The sequence below is a fragment of the Nomascus leucogenys genome, chromosome 24 (assembly GCF_006542625.1).
Source record: "Nomascus leucogenys isolate Asia chromosome 24, Asia_NLE_v1, whole genome shotgun sequence".
In the NCBI taxonomy this organism is placed as follows: Eukaryota; Metazoa; Chordata; class Mammalia; order Primates; family Hylobatidae; genus Nomascus; species Nomascus leucogenys.
Window position 1 is genome coordinate 11828053 of NC_044404.1, and position 15664 is coordinate 11843716.

The 15664-nt window shown below is 43.1% G+C and overlaps 2 protein-coding genes across 5 annotated transcripts in view; one reads left to right on the forward strand and one right to left on the reverse strand.

The window, feature by feature from the left end:
• TARDBP (TAR DNA binding protein) lies at nucleotides 1-13236 on the forward strand. Of its 4 annotated transcripts, XR_004028401.1 has the most exons (9): nucleotides 1-123; nucleotides 1086-1335; nucleotides 4216-4379; nucleotides 5250-5390; nucleotides 6974-7144; nucleotides 8970-10177; nucleotides 10912-11183; nucleotides 11963-12061; nucleotides 12403-13236. XR_004028401.1 is itself a non-coding variant. In XM_003274240.4 (6 exons), the coding sequence occupies exons 2-6, from the start codon at nucleotides 1098-1100 to the stop codon at nucleotides 9498-9500; spliced, it is 1245 nt and encodes a 414-aa protein (XP_003274288.1). In that variant the 5' UTR covers nucleotides 1-123; nucleotides 1086-1097; the 3' UTR covers nucleotides 9501-12344. The 4 variants fall into 4 exon arrangements, 1 of the variants encoding a protein (XP_003274288.1); XR_004028400.1 differs by lacking the exons at nucleotides 10912-11183; nucleotides 12403-13236 and having other exon boundaries at nucleotides 11963-12344; XR_004028399.1 differs by lacking the exon at nucleotides 12403-13236 and having other exon boundaries at nucleotides 10912-12342.
• The window catches only part of MASP2 (mannan binding lectin serine peptidase 2), a 21731-nt gene continuing 17961 nt past the window's right edge, over nucleotides 11895-15664 (reverse strand). The window contains exon 11 of the mRNA XM_030805215.1: nucleotides 11895-14469. Coding sequence (XP_030661075.1) covers nucleotides 13706-14469 — 764 coding nt within the window. The 3' untranslated portion in view covers nucleotides 11895-13705. The remainder of the gene's footprint in view (nucleotides 14470-15664) is intronic.

Sequence of the window (15664 nt, forward strand, 5' to 3'; positions counted from 1 at the left end):
CGGTGGGCGGGGGGAGGAGGCGGCCCTAGCGCCATTTTGTGGGAGCGAAGCGGTGGCTGGGCTGTGCTTGTGTTCGTCGTTGCCTCGGTGTTCCTGTCGGGCTTCCCAGCAGCGGCCTAGCGGGTGAGTCGCGGAGCCTTCTCACTGAGGACGCCGTAGGTGCCTTGGCTCCCGCATTGGGGCGGCCCGAGGCGGACGCAGCGGCTTCGGCCCCTGCCCCGGGAAGTGAGCCGTGATACCGGGCCTAGTCCTGCCCGAGCGGGCTCGCGCGGGAGCGTCGTTAGGTCCTGGCACAAGGAGGCCGGTGGCGCCGAAACGGGGAGCGGGGCCCGCGGTGCCGCGCAGCCTGAGGCGGAGGTTGGCCCCGGACCCGGACAGTGCCGGAGCCTTCGGTACTTTGTACTTCGAGGGACACTGCCAGCTTGGGCCTGGTGCTCCTGCGCCCCACCCCGGGCCGCGCCGAGAAACTCCTCCCTCGGCTGGCACGCGCGGGCTTCTGGGAGGCTACGGACGGCACCGCCAGAACCTGTCGCTGCGGGCCTTGTGGCTCGGGCTCGCAGAGCCCCCGGAAGCCCCAAAATGAGGAACAGAGGGGAACTTTTCTCCTGTTCTTTACACCTGGTTCACTGCCCATATTCAGTCTTCAGGTTCAGCTGATGGATCGCTTGCTTAGGAAAATCGACTTGGACCCATCACGCCCATGCCTCAACCAGTTAGGCTCCTCCCCCCCCTTCAGGATTACTTAAGGACTAACCCGATTGTCATAAAATAGCTACTGTTTATTGTTCCCTTGCATACCCCAGCTTGTAACCAGCAAGCCACGTTGGACTCAGTTACAGTTTCAGTACCTGACGCATCATAAGCCTTCAGGGAAAGTTTTTTGAATGAATGAACTGGTGAGGCATCACGATAGGAAATCCACTGCCCTTATCTTCACCTCGTCATTTTTCAGGGATAACCAATGCATATACGAATCCAGACAAGAATTTTTCTGGAAGTCAGGACACTAACATGGTTTGGATATTATCATTATAAGGAAACAGTTACTCTGACATGAATGTTGTTCATATCTCTCTTCCCTTTAGGAAAAGTAAAAGATGTCTGAATATATTCGGGTAACCGAAGATGAGAACGATGAGCCCATTGAAATACCATCGGAAGACGATGGGACGGTGCTTCTGTCCACGGTTACAGCCCAGTTTCCAGGGGCATGTGGGCTTCGCTACAGGAATCCAGTGTCTCAGTGTATGAGAGGTGTCCGGCTGGTAGAAGGAATCCTGCATGCCCCAGATGCTGGCTGGGGAAATCTGGTGTATGTTGTCAACTATCCGAAAGGTTTGTTACCATTTGGTTTTTGTAATCGTGCTGAGGTGTGTTCAGGTGTGTGTCTCATCCATGGATCTTAGCCTCTCTTGGTGGCAGAATGTCTCCTGAAACTTAAGTATTTCCTTAAACTTCACTGTTAAGACAAGTTTGGAAGACCATGAGTCTAAATTTATGGAAACTGGGGATTGTAGATCATTTTAAAAGAGAAAACAATGTATTTAAAAAATATCTGAATAAGCTTTGCCAAGTTGATGATAAATTTAAGGAATTACTAAGAATGTTTTGCACTTAAATCATTGTTGTAAATAGATTCTTCTGAAGTGCTCCAGTGTTTGGATTTGATCATTGTCCTTTTGGTCTTACGTCATTCATTCAGCAAATCTGAGTTCATTTTTTCCATTAAATGAACAAACGGAGTAGCCAAATCGTGAGTTAGTGCAGTTCCAATTACAATTTCGAGGTTCTGGTCTTATTCTTCTCTCTGCCTCTTATCAATGATGTTCTAAATCTAAGAAAAGGAAGCATGAAGTTTAAGAAGTGTGCCAAGGAAATACCTAATTTCAGCATTTTGAAGTAGTGTGCTGTTAATAGTTGATCTGTCTGTGTGTTCCTTTTATTATAACTTGGTATTGCAACAAAGTCCATCAAATTTGGTCAGTATGCAAGACCCTCTTTTACACGTCTAGAAAAACTTTAGGGCTAGACATGGTGGCTCACGCCTGTAATCTCAGCACTTTGGGAGGCCAAGGCAGGTGGATCACCTGAGATCAGGAGTTTGAGACCAGCCTGGCCAACATGATGAAACCCCATCTCTATCAAAAACACAAAATAGCTGGATGTGGTGGTGGGTGCCTGTAATCCTAGCTACTCAGGAGGCTGAGGCAGGAGAATTGCTTCAGCCGGGAGGCGGAGGTTGCTGTGAGCAGAGATTGTGCTGTTGCACTCCAGCCTGGGCAACAAGAGCGAAACTCCGTCTCAAAACAAAAAAAAAGAAAACAAAACTTGGCGTGGTGGCAGGCGCCTGTAGTCGCAGCTACTCTGGAGGCTGAGGCAGGAGAATCGCTTCAACCTGGGAGGCAGAGATTACAGTGAGCTGAGGTCGCGCCACTGCACTCCAACCTGGGTGACAGAGCAAGACTTCGTCTCAAAAAAAAAATTAATGTAAACTCGGGATTTTTAGTATGCTGTTTCTTCAGCCAGTGTGTGTAGATTAATATTTACTCAAATTTAAAATGTCAGGCTGGGTGCAATGGCTTACATCTGTAATCCCAGCACTTTGGGAGGCTGAGACGAGCAGATCACCTGAGGTCCAAAGTTCAAGACCAGCTTGGCCAACATGGTGAAACCCCGTCTCTACTAAAAATACAAAAATTAGCCAGGCGTGGTGGTTCGCACTTGTAGTCTCAGTTACTTGGGAGGCTGAGGCAGGAGAATTGCTTGAACCGGGAGGTGGAGATTGCAGTAAGCTGAGATCGTGCCACTGCTCTCCAGCCTGGACAGCAGAGCAAGACACCGTCTCAAAAAAAATTTAAAGTCATTGAATTTATCTCCCCAGGCCGGACACGGTGGCTCACACCTGTAATCCCAGCTACTCGGGAGGCTGAGGCAGGAGAATCACTTCAACCCGGGAGGCAGAGGTTGCAGTGAGGGGAGATCGCACCACTGCACTCCAGCCTGGGTGACAGAATGAGACTCCGTCTCAAAAAAAAAAAAAAAAATTATCTCCCTTTCTCTTCTAAATAACCTAAGGTTAAGGTTATTTGGGGGGTTTTTTGTTGTTGTTGTTGTTCGTTTGTTTGTTTTTTTGAGACGGAGTCTCGCTCTGTCGCCCAGGCTGGAGTGCAGTGGCACGATCTTGGCTCACTGCAACCTCTGCCTCCCAGGTTCAAGCAATTCTCTGCCTTGGCCTCCTGAGTAGCTGGGATTACAGGTGCCTGTCACCACGCCCAGTTAATTTTTGTATTTTGGTTGGTTGATTGATTGATTGGTTGATTGGTTGATTGATTGATTTGAGACGAAGTCTCGCCCTTGTCGCCCAGGCTGGAGTGCAGTGGCACGATCTTGGCTCACTGCAACCTCCGTCTCTTGGGTTCAAGCGATTCTCCTGCCTCAGCCTCCCAAGTAGCTGGGACTACAGTGCCACTACGCCCGGCTAATTTTTTTTTTGTATTTTTAGTATAGATGGCGTTTCACCGTCTTGGCCAGGCTGGTCTTGAACTCCTGACCTTGTGATCCACCTGCCTCAGACTCCCAAAGTGCTGGGATTACAGGTGTGAGCCACCGCGCCCAGCCGATTATGTTTTTTTAAGTAAGCCAAACTTTTGGTTTCTTTTTCTCTTTTGAAATTAGAGATGGAGGCTCTTGCTCTGTTGCCCAGGCGTATTGCAGTGGCTATTCATAGGCACACTACAGCCTCAGACTCCTGGACTCAAGTCATCCTTCCTCCTCAGCCTCCTGAGTTGCTGGAACTTACAGGCATACACACCACTGTGCCTGGTTTTCTGTTTTATTACAAAAGTTGTGTATTTGTTGTTGAATGTTTAGGAAAGAAAAGTTAAATCTTCGTCAGGAGATACAAGTTGCTGACATTTAAAGTCAAAGTGAAGTAGAATTATTTTTGTTAAACCTTTTGAGAGGGAGAGATTGTAATCTGGAAATACTACAAAAAACAAAATTGGAAATCACTGAATTTGCACCAGAAAAGCACCTCAGACACTAAACTTAAGCCTTTATTCTGTCCTCTAGAGCAAACATCACTTCTTGCCAAGTTTTCAGTGTCTTACTCTTCTTAGAGTCTTCTTTTTGCTCTCATTTCTAGATGTAGGAGGTAGTGTTTTCAAAGAAGTGCTAAGTGAAGATTTCTAAAAGGTTTTTGCTCGTTTTATTTAGATAACAAAAGAAAAATGGATGAGACAGATGCTTCATCAGCAGTGAAAGTGAAAAGAGCAGTCCAGAAAACATCCGATTTAATAGTGTTGGGTCTCCCATGGAAAACAACTGAACAGGACCTGAAAGAGTATTTTAGTACCTTTGGAGAAGTTCTTATGGTTCAGGTAAACTTCGATTGCATCAAACAGTTTTTCTTTACCAGTGAGTGAGCATCTAGCATTTATTTATTGGTATAAATACAGACGGGATATCACTGTGTCGCCTAGGTTCTGGTGTCGAACTCCTGGGCTCATACTGTCCTCCTGCCTCGACCCCAGTGTGCTGAGCCACCATGCCCAGCCACAATCTTGTTACTATTTTTTTTTTGGACACCAAGTCTCACTTTGCTGCCCAGGCTGGAGTGCAGTGGCGCGATCTTGGCTCACTGCAGCCTCCACCTCCCGGGTTTAAGCAATTTCTCCTGTCTCAGCCTCCTGTATCTGGGATTACAGGTGCACGCCATCATGCCTGGCTAATTTTTTTTTTATATATATTTTTAGTAGAAACGGGGTTTCACCGTGTTAGCCAGGATGATCTCAATCTCCTGACCTCGTGATCCACCCGCCTCGGCCTCCCAAAGTGCTGGGATTACCGGCGTGAGCCACCGTGTCTGGCCAATTTTTGTATTTTTTGTAGTGACAGGGTTTTGCTCTGTTGCCCAGGCTGGTCCTGAACTCCTGTGCTCAAGTGATCCACCCTCCTCAGCATCCCAAAGCGGTGGGAATACAGGTGTGAGCCACCGCGCCTGGCCCCATCCCTCTTTTTTTAAAAACTCAAAAACATTTCTGTCATATAAGTGAGTTTTGCTCTATTGTTAACACAGTATGGATTCAATATTAACCTCCTTGTTTTTACTCTTAAGACTAACTTGGTTTAAGTTTTAAGCCACTGCATCCAGTTGAAACCATTCGAATTGTTTTTTAAGGAACTATGATTTGGGAATGGAGTGTGTGAGTATGTGCACTTTTAGAGTAAACTTAAATCATCCTTTGTAGGTCAAGAAAGATCTTAAGACTGGTCATTCGAAGGGATTTGGCTTTGTTCGTTTTACGGAATATGAAACACAGGTGAAAGTAATGTCACAGCGACATATGATAGATGGACGATGGTGTGACTGTAAACTTCCTAATTCTAAGGTACTTGAGTCTGTGCTTTGGGGATTTTTGCCAACAAACTTCCTTAGAGGATTGTAAGATAAAATGTTAAACACACTTAGAAAAGATAGTGGCAGGGTGTGTTCGTGAAATCCTTTTGTCTTGTTGAAATCTTTGGCCCTTAATGCATGCTGAATATTTTATGCTTGTTTGAAATATTTAGTTTATTACTTCTCCAGACTAAACCTTTGTTCATTTTGTTCTTCCTTTTCTTTTTGCTATGGATGGAAAAGAGAAAAGGTTATTTGTCAAGTTAATAGTTTCTTACATAGTTATATGTTAAAACATAAAAACAATCAGAATACATACATTAATCTTGTTATAAAGACCTAACTTTTTCCAAGCAAACAAATAACATTTGCTTATTTGGAACATCATCATCTTTGCCAAGAGATTGCTTATTTATTGATTTTCTCAAATCCAAACACAGTCATGCATCACATGGCAAAGTTGATCAGTCAGCAGCAGACCATGTGTACAGCAGTGGTCCCATAGGATTATAACACTGTTTTTTACTGTACCCTTTCTATGTTTAGATACACAAATACTTACCATCATGTTACAGTCGCCTACAGTGTCGAGTACAGTAACTTGGAAGTTTGTGGCCTGGGAGCAATATGCTGTACCATCTAGCCTAGATGTGGGGTAGGCTATGCTATCTGGGTTTATATGATGTTTGCACAACGACCTTTTTTTTTTTTTTTTTTTTTTTTTTGAGACAGAGTCTCACTCTGTCGTCTGGGCTGGAATGCAGTGGTGCAGTCTCAGCTCACTGTAAGCTCTGCCTCCCGGGTTCACATCATTCTCCTGCCTCAGCCTACCAAGTAGCTGGGACTATAGGTGCCCGCCAACATGCCTGACTAATTTTTTGTATTTTTAGTAGAGATGGGGTTTCACCGTGTTAGCCAGGATTGTCTTGATCTCCTGACCTCATGATCCACCCATCTCGGCCTCCCAAAGTGCTGGGATTACAAGTGTGAGCCACCCCGCCTGGCCTTTTTTTTTTTTTGAGATGGTGTTTAACTCTTGTTGCTCAGGCTAGAGTGCAATGGTGCAGTCTTGGCTCACTGCAACTCCTCTTCTGGGTTCAAGTGATTCTCCTACCTCAGCCTCCCAAGATGCTGGGATTACAGGCGCCTGCCACCACACCCGGCTAATTTTTGTATTAGTAGAGGTGGGGTTTCACCATGTTGACCAGGCTGGTTTGAACTCCTGACCTCAGGTCATCCACCCACCTCGGCCTCTCAAAGTGCTGGGTTACAGGTGTCAGCCACCACACCTGGCCACGATGATGAAATTGTGTAATGGCTCATGATGTATGTCTCAGAACATATGTCCATCATTATGTGATGCATGACTGTGTACTTTGGTAACTTAAAACGTTACTCTTCACTGAAGCCTTACAAGAAAAAGAAATGCTGATGGAAAAAATTAAGGGTATGTCTACTTTTTAATGATTCACTGCTATCCAAGGCAGAATGATTTTGTTATATCCCTTACCTTAATGCTTTTTGCATTGTTCATAACATATTTCTGAGTTTTTTTCTTCCTTTTGATTTGATCAGCAAAGCCAAGATGAGCCTTTGAGAAGCAGAAAAGTGTTTGTGGGGCGCTGTACAGAGGACATGACTGAGGATGAGCTGCGGGAGTTCTTCTCTCAGTACGGGGATGTGATGGATGTCTTCATCCCCAAGCCATTCAGGGCCTTTGCCTTTGTTACATTTGCAGATGATCAGGTATTTTTCTCCTTAACAATATGTCCCGGCCGGGCGTGATGGCTCATGCTTATAATCCCAGCACTTTGGGAGGCAGAGGCAGGCGGATCACGAGGTCAGGAGATCAAGACCATCCTGGCCAACATGGTGAAACCCTGTCTCTATTAAAATACAAAAAAAAAAAAATTAGCTCGGTGTGGTGGTGCACGCCTGTGGTCCCAGCTACTCTGGAGCCTGAGGCAGGGGAATCGCTTGATCCCAGGAGGCAGAGGTGGCAGTGAACTGAGATCACGCCACTGCACTCCAGCCCAGTGACAGAGCGAGACTCTGTCTCAAAAAAAAAAATATGTCCCAGGTAATTAGGTAATTTCTCTTGAACATTGCCCATCCAGCTAATTGCTATTCTTAGCTAAGTTTTCTGACCTTGTAAGACGTAGGGCGTATGGGCCTAGATGTTTGTGATACCTGTATCTGATATCACAAATATAACATTTTTAAGAAATCTAAAAGTAAATACACCTTTAGATAATTTTCAGTATGTGGCATTTGGGATTTTTTTTTTTTTTTTTTTTGAGACGGAGTCTCGCTCTGTTGCCCAGGCTGGAGTGCAGTGGCTCAATCTCGGCTCACTGCTAGCTCCACCTCCCGAGTTCATGCCATTCTCCTGCCTCAGCCTCTCCGAGTAGCTGGGACTACAGGCGCCCGCCACCACGCCCGGCTAATTTTTTGTATTTTTAGTAGAGGGGGTTTCACTGTGGTCTCGATCTCCTGACCTCGTGATCCGCCTGCCTCGGCCTCCCAAAGTGCTGGCATTACAAGCGTGAGCCACCGCGCCCAGCCTGGGAATGTTATATACCTTTTTTTTTTTTTTTTTTTTTTTTTGAGACGGAGTTTCGCTCTTGTTGCCCAGGCTGGAGTGCAATGGCTCGATCTCGGCTTGCTGCAACCTCCGCCTCACGGGTTCAAGCGATTCTCTTGCCTCAGCCTCCCGAGTAGCTGGGATTACAGGCGCCTGCCACCACGTCCAGCTAATTTTTTTGTACTTTTAGTAGAGACAGGGTTTCACCATGTTGGCCAGGCTGGTCTTGAACTCCTGACCTCAGGTGACCCGCCCATCTCAGCCTCCCAAAGTGCTGGGATTACAGGCATGAGCCACCACGCCTGGCCAGTTTTTTGTATCTTTAGTAGAGACGGGGTTTCACTGTTTTGGTCTGGCTGGTCTTGGACTCCTGACCTCAGGTGATCCACCCCCCTCAGCCTCCCAAAGTGCTGGGATTACAGGCGTGAGCCACTGCGCCTGCTCCCGGCCCTTTTTTTTTATTAGTATTTTGAGACAGGGTCTCACTCTGTTGCCCAGGCTGGTGGAACATAGTGGTGTAATCATAGCTCACTACACCCTAGAACTCCTGGGCTCAGCCTCCAGGGGGAGGATCCTCCAGCTTCAGCCTCCCAAGTAGCTAGGACAGATGCATGCCACTACGCCCAGCTAATGTGGCTTTTTTGTGGTTTTTTTGATAGAAGTGGGGTCTCCCTGTATTGTCCAGGCTGCCAGGACAGTCTTGAACTCTTGGCCTTACACAGTCCTCCCACCTTGGCCTCCCAAAGTGCTAAGATTACAGGCATGAGCCACCATGCCCAGCCTATGTCTTTTGAAAATCGACTGAAATATTACTGCTGCTGTTAATAAAACTAAGCTGTATTGGGGGTTTAAATGAAATGAGCATTCATTGCTTATTTTTCCTCTGGCTTTAGATAAATTAATGCTTGTAATCTAAGTTTTGTTGCTACTTTAAATGTATGAATCAATGGTTTAATCTTCTTTGTTTACATCCCTTATTTCTTATAGATTGCGCAGTCTCTTTGTGGAGAGGACTTGATCATTAAAGGAATCAGCGTTCATATATCCAATGCCGAACCTAAGCACAATAGCAATAGACAGTTAGAAAGAAGTGGAAGATTTGGTGGTAATCCAGGTGGCTTTGGGAATCAGGGTGGATTTGGTAATAGCAGAGGGGGTGGAGCTGGTTTGGGAAACAATCAAGGTAGTAATATGGGTGGTGGGATGAACTTTGGTGCGTTCAGCATTAATCCAGCCATGATGGCTGCCGCCCAGGCAGCACTACAGAGCAGTTGGGGTATGATGGGCATGTTAGCCAGCCAGCAGAACCAGTCAGGCCCATCGGGTAATAACCAAAGCCAAGGCAACATGCAGAGGGAGCCAAACCAGGCCTTCGGTTCTGGAAATAACTCTTATAGTGGTTCTAATTCTGGTGCAGCAATTGGTTGGGGATCAGCATCAAATGCAGGGTCGGGCAGTGGTTTTAATGGAGGCTTTGGCTCAAGCATGGATTCTAAGTCTTCTGGCTGGGGAATGTAGACAGTAGGGTTGTGGTTGGTTGGTATAGAATGGTGGGAATTCAAATTTTTCTAAACTCATGGTAAGTATATTGTAAAATACATATGTACTAAGAATTTTCAAAATTGTTTTGTTCAGTGTGGAGTATATTCAGCAGTATTTTTGACATTTTTCTTTAGAAAAAGGAAGAGCTAAAGGAATTTTATAAGTTTTGTTACATGAAAGGTTGAAATATTGAGTGGTTGAAAGTGAACTGCTGTTTGCCTGATTGGTAAACCAACACACTACAATTGATATCAAAAGGTTTCTCCTGTAATATTTTATCCCTGGACTTGTCAAGTGAATTCTTTGCATGTTCAAAACGGAAACCATTGATTAGAACTACATTCTTTACCCCTTGTTTTAATTTGAACCCCACCATATGGATTTTTTTCCTTAAGAAATCTCCTTTTAGGAGATCATGGTGTCACAGTGTTTGGTTCTTTTGTTTTGTTTTTTAACACTTGTCTCCCCTCATATGCAAAAGTACAATATGAAGCCTTCATTTAATCTCTGCAGTTCATCTCATTTCAAATGTTTATGGAAGAAGCACTTCATTGAAAGTAGTGCTGTAAATATTCTGCCATAGGAATACTTCTGTCTACATGCTTTCTCATTCAAGAATTCGTCATCACGCATCACAGGCCGCGTCTTTGACGGTGGGTGTCCCATTTTTATCCGCTACTCTTTATTTCATGGAGTCGTATCAACGCTATGAACGCAAGGCTGTGATATGGAACCAGAAGGCTGTCTGAACTTTTGAAACCTTGTGTGGGATTGATGGTGGTGCCGAGGCATGAAAGGCTAGTATGAGCGAGAAAAGGAGAGAGCGCGTGCAGAGACTTGGTGGTGCATAATGGATATTTTTTAACTTGGCGAGATGTGTCTCTCAATCCTGTGGCTTTGGTGAGAGCGTGTGCAGAGAGCAATGATAGCAAATAATGTACGAATGTTTTTTGCATTCAAAGGACATCCACATCTGTTGGAAGACTTTTAAGTGAGTTTTTGTTCTTAGATAACCCACATTAGTTGAATGTGTTAAGTGAAATGATACTTGTACTCCCCCTACCCCTTTGTCAACTGCTGTGAATGCTGTATGGTGTGTGTTCTCTTCTGTTACTGATATGTAAGTGTGGCAATGTGAACTGAAGCTGATGGGCTGAGAACATGGACTGAGCTTGTGGTGTGCTTTGCAGGAGGACTTGAAGCAGAGTTCACCAGTGAGCTCAGGTGTCTCAAAGAAGGGTGGAAGTTCTAATGTCTGTTAGCTACCCATAAGAATGCTGTTTGCTGCAGTTCTGTGTCCTGTGCTTGGATGCTTTTTATAAGAGTTGTCATTGTTGGAAATTCTTAAATAAAACTGATTTAAATAATATGTGTCTTTGTTTTGCAGCCCTGAATGCAAAGAATTCATAGCAGTTAATTCCCCTTTTTTGACCCTTTTGAGATGGAACTTTCATAAAGTTTCTTGGCAGTAGTTTATTTTGCTTCAAATAAACTTATTTGAAAAGTTGTCTCAAGTCAAATGGATTCATCACCTGTCATGCATTGACACCTGATACCCAGACTTAATTGGTATTTGTTCTTGCATTGGCCAAAGTGAAAAATTTTTTTTTTCTTTTGAAATCTAGTTTTGAATAAGTCTGGGTGACCGCACCTAAAATGGTAAGCAGTACCCTCCGGCTTTTTCTTAGTGCCTCTGTGCATTTGGGTGATGTTCTATTTACATGGCCTGTATAAATCTCCATTGGGAAGTCATGCCTTCTAAAAAGATTCTTATCTGGGGGAGTGGGAAAAATGTTGATTATTTTCTAATGCTTTGTAGCAAAGCATATCAATTGAAAAGGGAATATCAGCACCTTCCTAGTTTGGGATTTGAAAAGTGGAATTAATTGCAGTAGGGATAAAGTAGAAGAAACCACAAATTATCTTGTGCCTGAAATCCATTAAGAGGCCTGATAGCTTTAAGAATTAGGGTGGGTTGTCTGTCTGGAAGTGTTAAGTGGAATGGGCTTTGTCCTCCAGGAGGTGGGGGAATGTGGTAACATTTTGAATAAAGTTGAATAAAATCGCTTACAAAACTCAGACTCTCACAATGCATTGTTAAGTATGTAAAAGCAATAACATTGATTCTCTGTTGTACTTTTTTGTAACTAATTCTGTGAGAGTTGAGCTCATTTTCTAGTTGGAAGAATGTGACATTTGTGTTGGTAGTTTACCTAATGCCCTTACCTAATTAGATTATGATAAATAGGTTTGTCATTTTGCAAGTTACATGTTTTAAACATTTATAAATGAAGTCATCCTTTAGACTTGTAATCGCCACATTGTTTCATTATTCAGTTTCCTCTGTAAAGGGATCTTGAGTTGTTTAAATTTTTTTTTTTCTGCATCTAAATCTGCATGATTTCCAAACCCTGTACCATCTGAATTTTGCATTTTAGCACTTGCACTATTACTCAGCAGCAGTAACATGGTAACACTTAAAATGGTACTCGGGGACCTCCAAAGACTAAACTGACAAGCCTTCAAGGAGCCCAGGGGTAAGTTAACTTGTCAACGGCATGGTTTAATCCCTTCTTTACACTTGTGTAAATTTCAGTTACTGGTCATAGAAGGCTTTCACTGTTGAGTAGCCTTTTATTAACATGTTTATGGTACTGCATAGATACGGGTATTTATTTTACCCTACAAAGATTTTGAAGTTTAAAAGTACTTAAACTATTTGGCAAAGATTTGTTTTTAAAAATCTATTTGGTCATCTAAATGCATTCATTCTAAAAAATTTTTTGAACCAGTTAAATAAAATTTTTTTTTGACACCACAGTTTAGTGTCTGGAGTCTTACTGGAAAAACACGATTTCTTTTTATATGTGATATACAGATGCTGGAAAGTTACCTTTAAAAATTGAGTCTCAAGAAGTTGTACTTTATATGCACAAGAGAAATGAAGCCAAGACTCACAGTAAGCTTTTACATGGAATGGTAACTTTTAGTTAGACTGAAAAACTTGAATGTTAGCTATTAAAACCTTTTAGGAGGGAATAGCCAGCTAAAATCAAATGAGATTTTTAAGGTTAAATCAGCACTTAAGTTGTGTCCTTAGTAGGAAAAAGTAGGAAGTTAACTACTCCGTAATCCAAGAGATAATGTGTAATAGTAAGAATGATTTTGTTGTTGTTGAGTATGAGCAAAGTAGCCCCTAAGTGTGTATTAGGGTTCTGTACTTGACTCAACTATTGTGTGATCTGTGCTTTTGTTAGGCATCACTGTGCCCAAGTATTTCATGTTCATTGTAAAGAGGAAAAACACAGATTTATCTATAATGTCACCACTTATTTCTAATGCCATTTTTCATCATGCCACGTTTTGATTCAGTCTTCTGAATTTGAATATTATTCAGGTTATTTCCAATTGCTAGGAATATCCTTACTGCTAAAATAAATTCTTAGCATTGGAATTGCTAGGTCAAAGATTATGCATGCTTTTTAAGGACTTTTGAAATGTATTGCCAATCTATGGCCTGCCACCCTCCCTGAACATGCCTGGTCTTGCTTAAAATGTATTACCAAATAGTCCTTTGGTAAGTTTATGTTGTCTTTAACAGTGTGAAATAATACTACTATTCACGTTCCTTTTGTCTGACAATTTGATAAGTGAATAATTGTATCCCACCATTTTGTGGTATTGGTTTTTAACATGGAAATTTTAGTCAATACCTGGGCTGAAGTATCAGTGTTTCCAACCTACCTACCCAAAAAAGGGATTCAAGGTTATTCCTCAATCAATACTGCCATAATATATAAAGCACTTATAGAGATCATTAAGAACAAGTTTAAAAACAGTCAAAGAGCATGGACAGGCAGTTTACAGAAATGCCAACAGCCAGTATGAAAAGAGACTGGCCTTTTAAGGTAATGAAATGTAATTTGAGCAGTGACATTACACTGGGTTGGCAAAGGTGACTATCACTCGTGGTTTATGTCCCCTTGAGTCAGTGGGTAAGGCTAGAATTAAACTGGCAAGTGGAGAAATGACAGCAGTCTCACCTGGAGTCTGTTTTTTGGGTGGAGCAACAACTGCCATGTTCACAGTAATGATTAATGCTTCTCAGGTCACGTTGCTGCCAAGGTCTTCACAGGCATTTCTAAAAATGAAGAATCCTTGACTGACTGCAGACATGCAAGTTAAAAATTATTTATTATGTTCTCGATCCAGGGAATATAGTTAATGACTTTTGTGTAGACTCCATACTGACCTGCTTCCCCACAATTCATGGAACCCCAGGACACTATTCCTCCCACAAACCACCTCTGTGTTTCACTATCTAGAAACACCAGTGCCCCTCCGCTGTCACCTCTGCAGCTGTCCTTGCCCCCACTTTCTAAGCCAGCACAAAGCATGTTAGCAGTTACACTTCCCACTGGATAGGGTGGCTTTTCATATGCAGCAGTACATTTTTGATGGTCAACAATTGGTATGTCGACATACATTAGATTTCTAGCAAGAAAACCCCTTTGGGTTAATCCCCATCCAGATGCAGTTCCAATGTCATCTGTCCTCATAAAGGATTCAGCTTCTTTTCTTGGCAGACAAATAGGCGTGATGTTGCTATTGATTACAACTTTGTTATTCAGTTTAATCAGTGCTATGTCATTGTCAAAGCCAGCATCATGAGTATAACCTTCATGTATAAAAACAGCTTCAGCCCAGGCTTGTATATAATGAGGTGATAGTCTCTTCAGGGCGCCCATTCGAATGTCCAGGGAGGATGCATCATGTTTTTGCTCATATACGGCATGAGCAGCTGTTAGGACCCAGTTGTCATATAAAAGTGCACCTGCTGCTGTGGTTCCACCTAATATCAGGACTTGCCAAGGAAAATCACCGGGTTTTGCCTTTTGCCCTCCATATATACGCCCTCCTGTTGTACGGGCTGATAGTCCACAAACTGGGGAAAGAAGCAGATAGGTAGAGAGCCTTTGTAAAAATGTCAATCGTGTTTTTCTTAAATTATGACTGCCTTGAAGTATATATTTGATGTCAACCAAAAATTATATTACATGAATTGGTGGGTGACCACCTATACAGGCAAGTGAGGCTATTTTAAAACATCACAGTTCAAACACCTGATAAAACCTTTTGGTATTTCTTAGCTCCTCAGAAAATGAGATTAGTGAAAACTGACTTTTAGAAGTTACTTTGTTTTGCTAAAATAATTTGGTTATAAGATAGGGAAAATTGGCCGGGTGCGGTGTCACACTGTAATCCCAGCACTTTGGGAGGCTGAGTTGGGTGGATCACCTGAGGTCAGGAGTTTGAGACCAGCCTGGCCAACATGGTGAGACCCTGTCTCTACTACATATACAAAAATTAGCCGGGCGTGGTGGTGGGCACCTGTAATCCCAGCTACTCGGGAGGCTGAGGCAGAATTGCTTGAACCTGGGAGGCAGAGGTTGCAGTGAGCCAAGTCACACCACTGCACTCTAGCCTGGGCTATAAGAGCAAAACTCCATCTCAAAAAAAAAAAAAAAGATTAGGAAAAACAGGGCAAGCAGGCATTGTCTGAGCAGATGGACTGGATGATGTGCATAGGAATTAGAAGGACATAACCTTTTCATTGTTTTCCTACTTGTAAAATGGGTATTTACGTAATCCTAGGAAAGCAGGAACTAAAGTCAGTATCAGGATTTGCAAAATTACTTTTACCTTTGAACATACAAATGTTTTAGAAATTAGAATGTTGCAGTTGTGGCTAGGACCCTGTGGGTTCCAAAATTATATTTTTGGTCTAGTTGATTCTTCCAAACTAAGTTTTATTGTATCTTTATTGCAAATTAAATACGCCCATTAATGTAGCATATGTTTGCTGTTGTGGTAGTGTCCTTGCATTAAAACCTACAGACGTTGTGTTGGCCAAATACAGGTTTAAAAAAAACTAATTTGAGCCAAATAACACAAGGGTAATATATTACTATCTTTCTGGGTTTTTTTTTTTTTTTTTTTTGAGACAGAGTCTCACTCTGTTGCCCAGGCTGGAGTGCAGTGGCGCAATCTCGGCTCACTGCAAGCTCCGCCTCCCGGGTTCACGCCATTCTCCTGCCTCAGCCTCCCGAGTAGCTGGGACTACAGGCGCCCGCCACCAC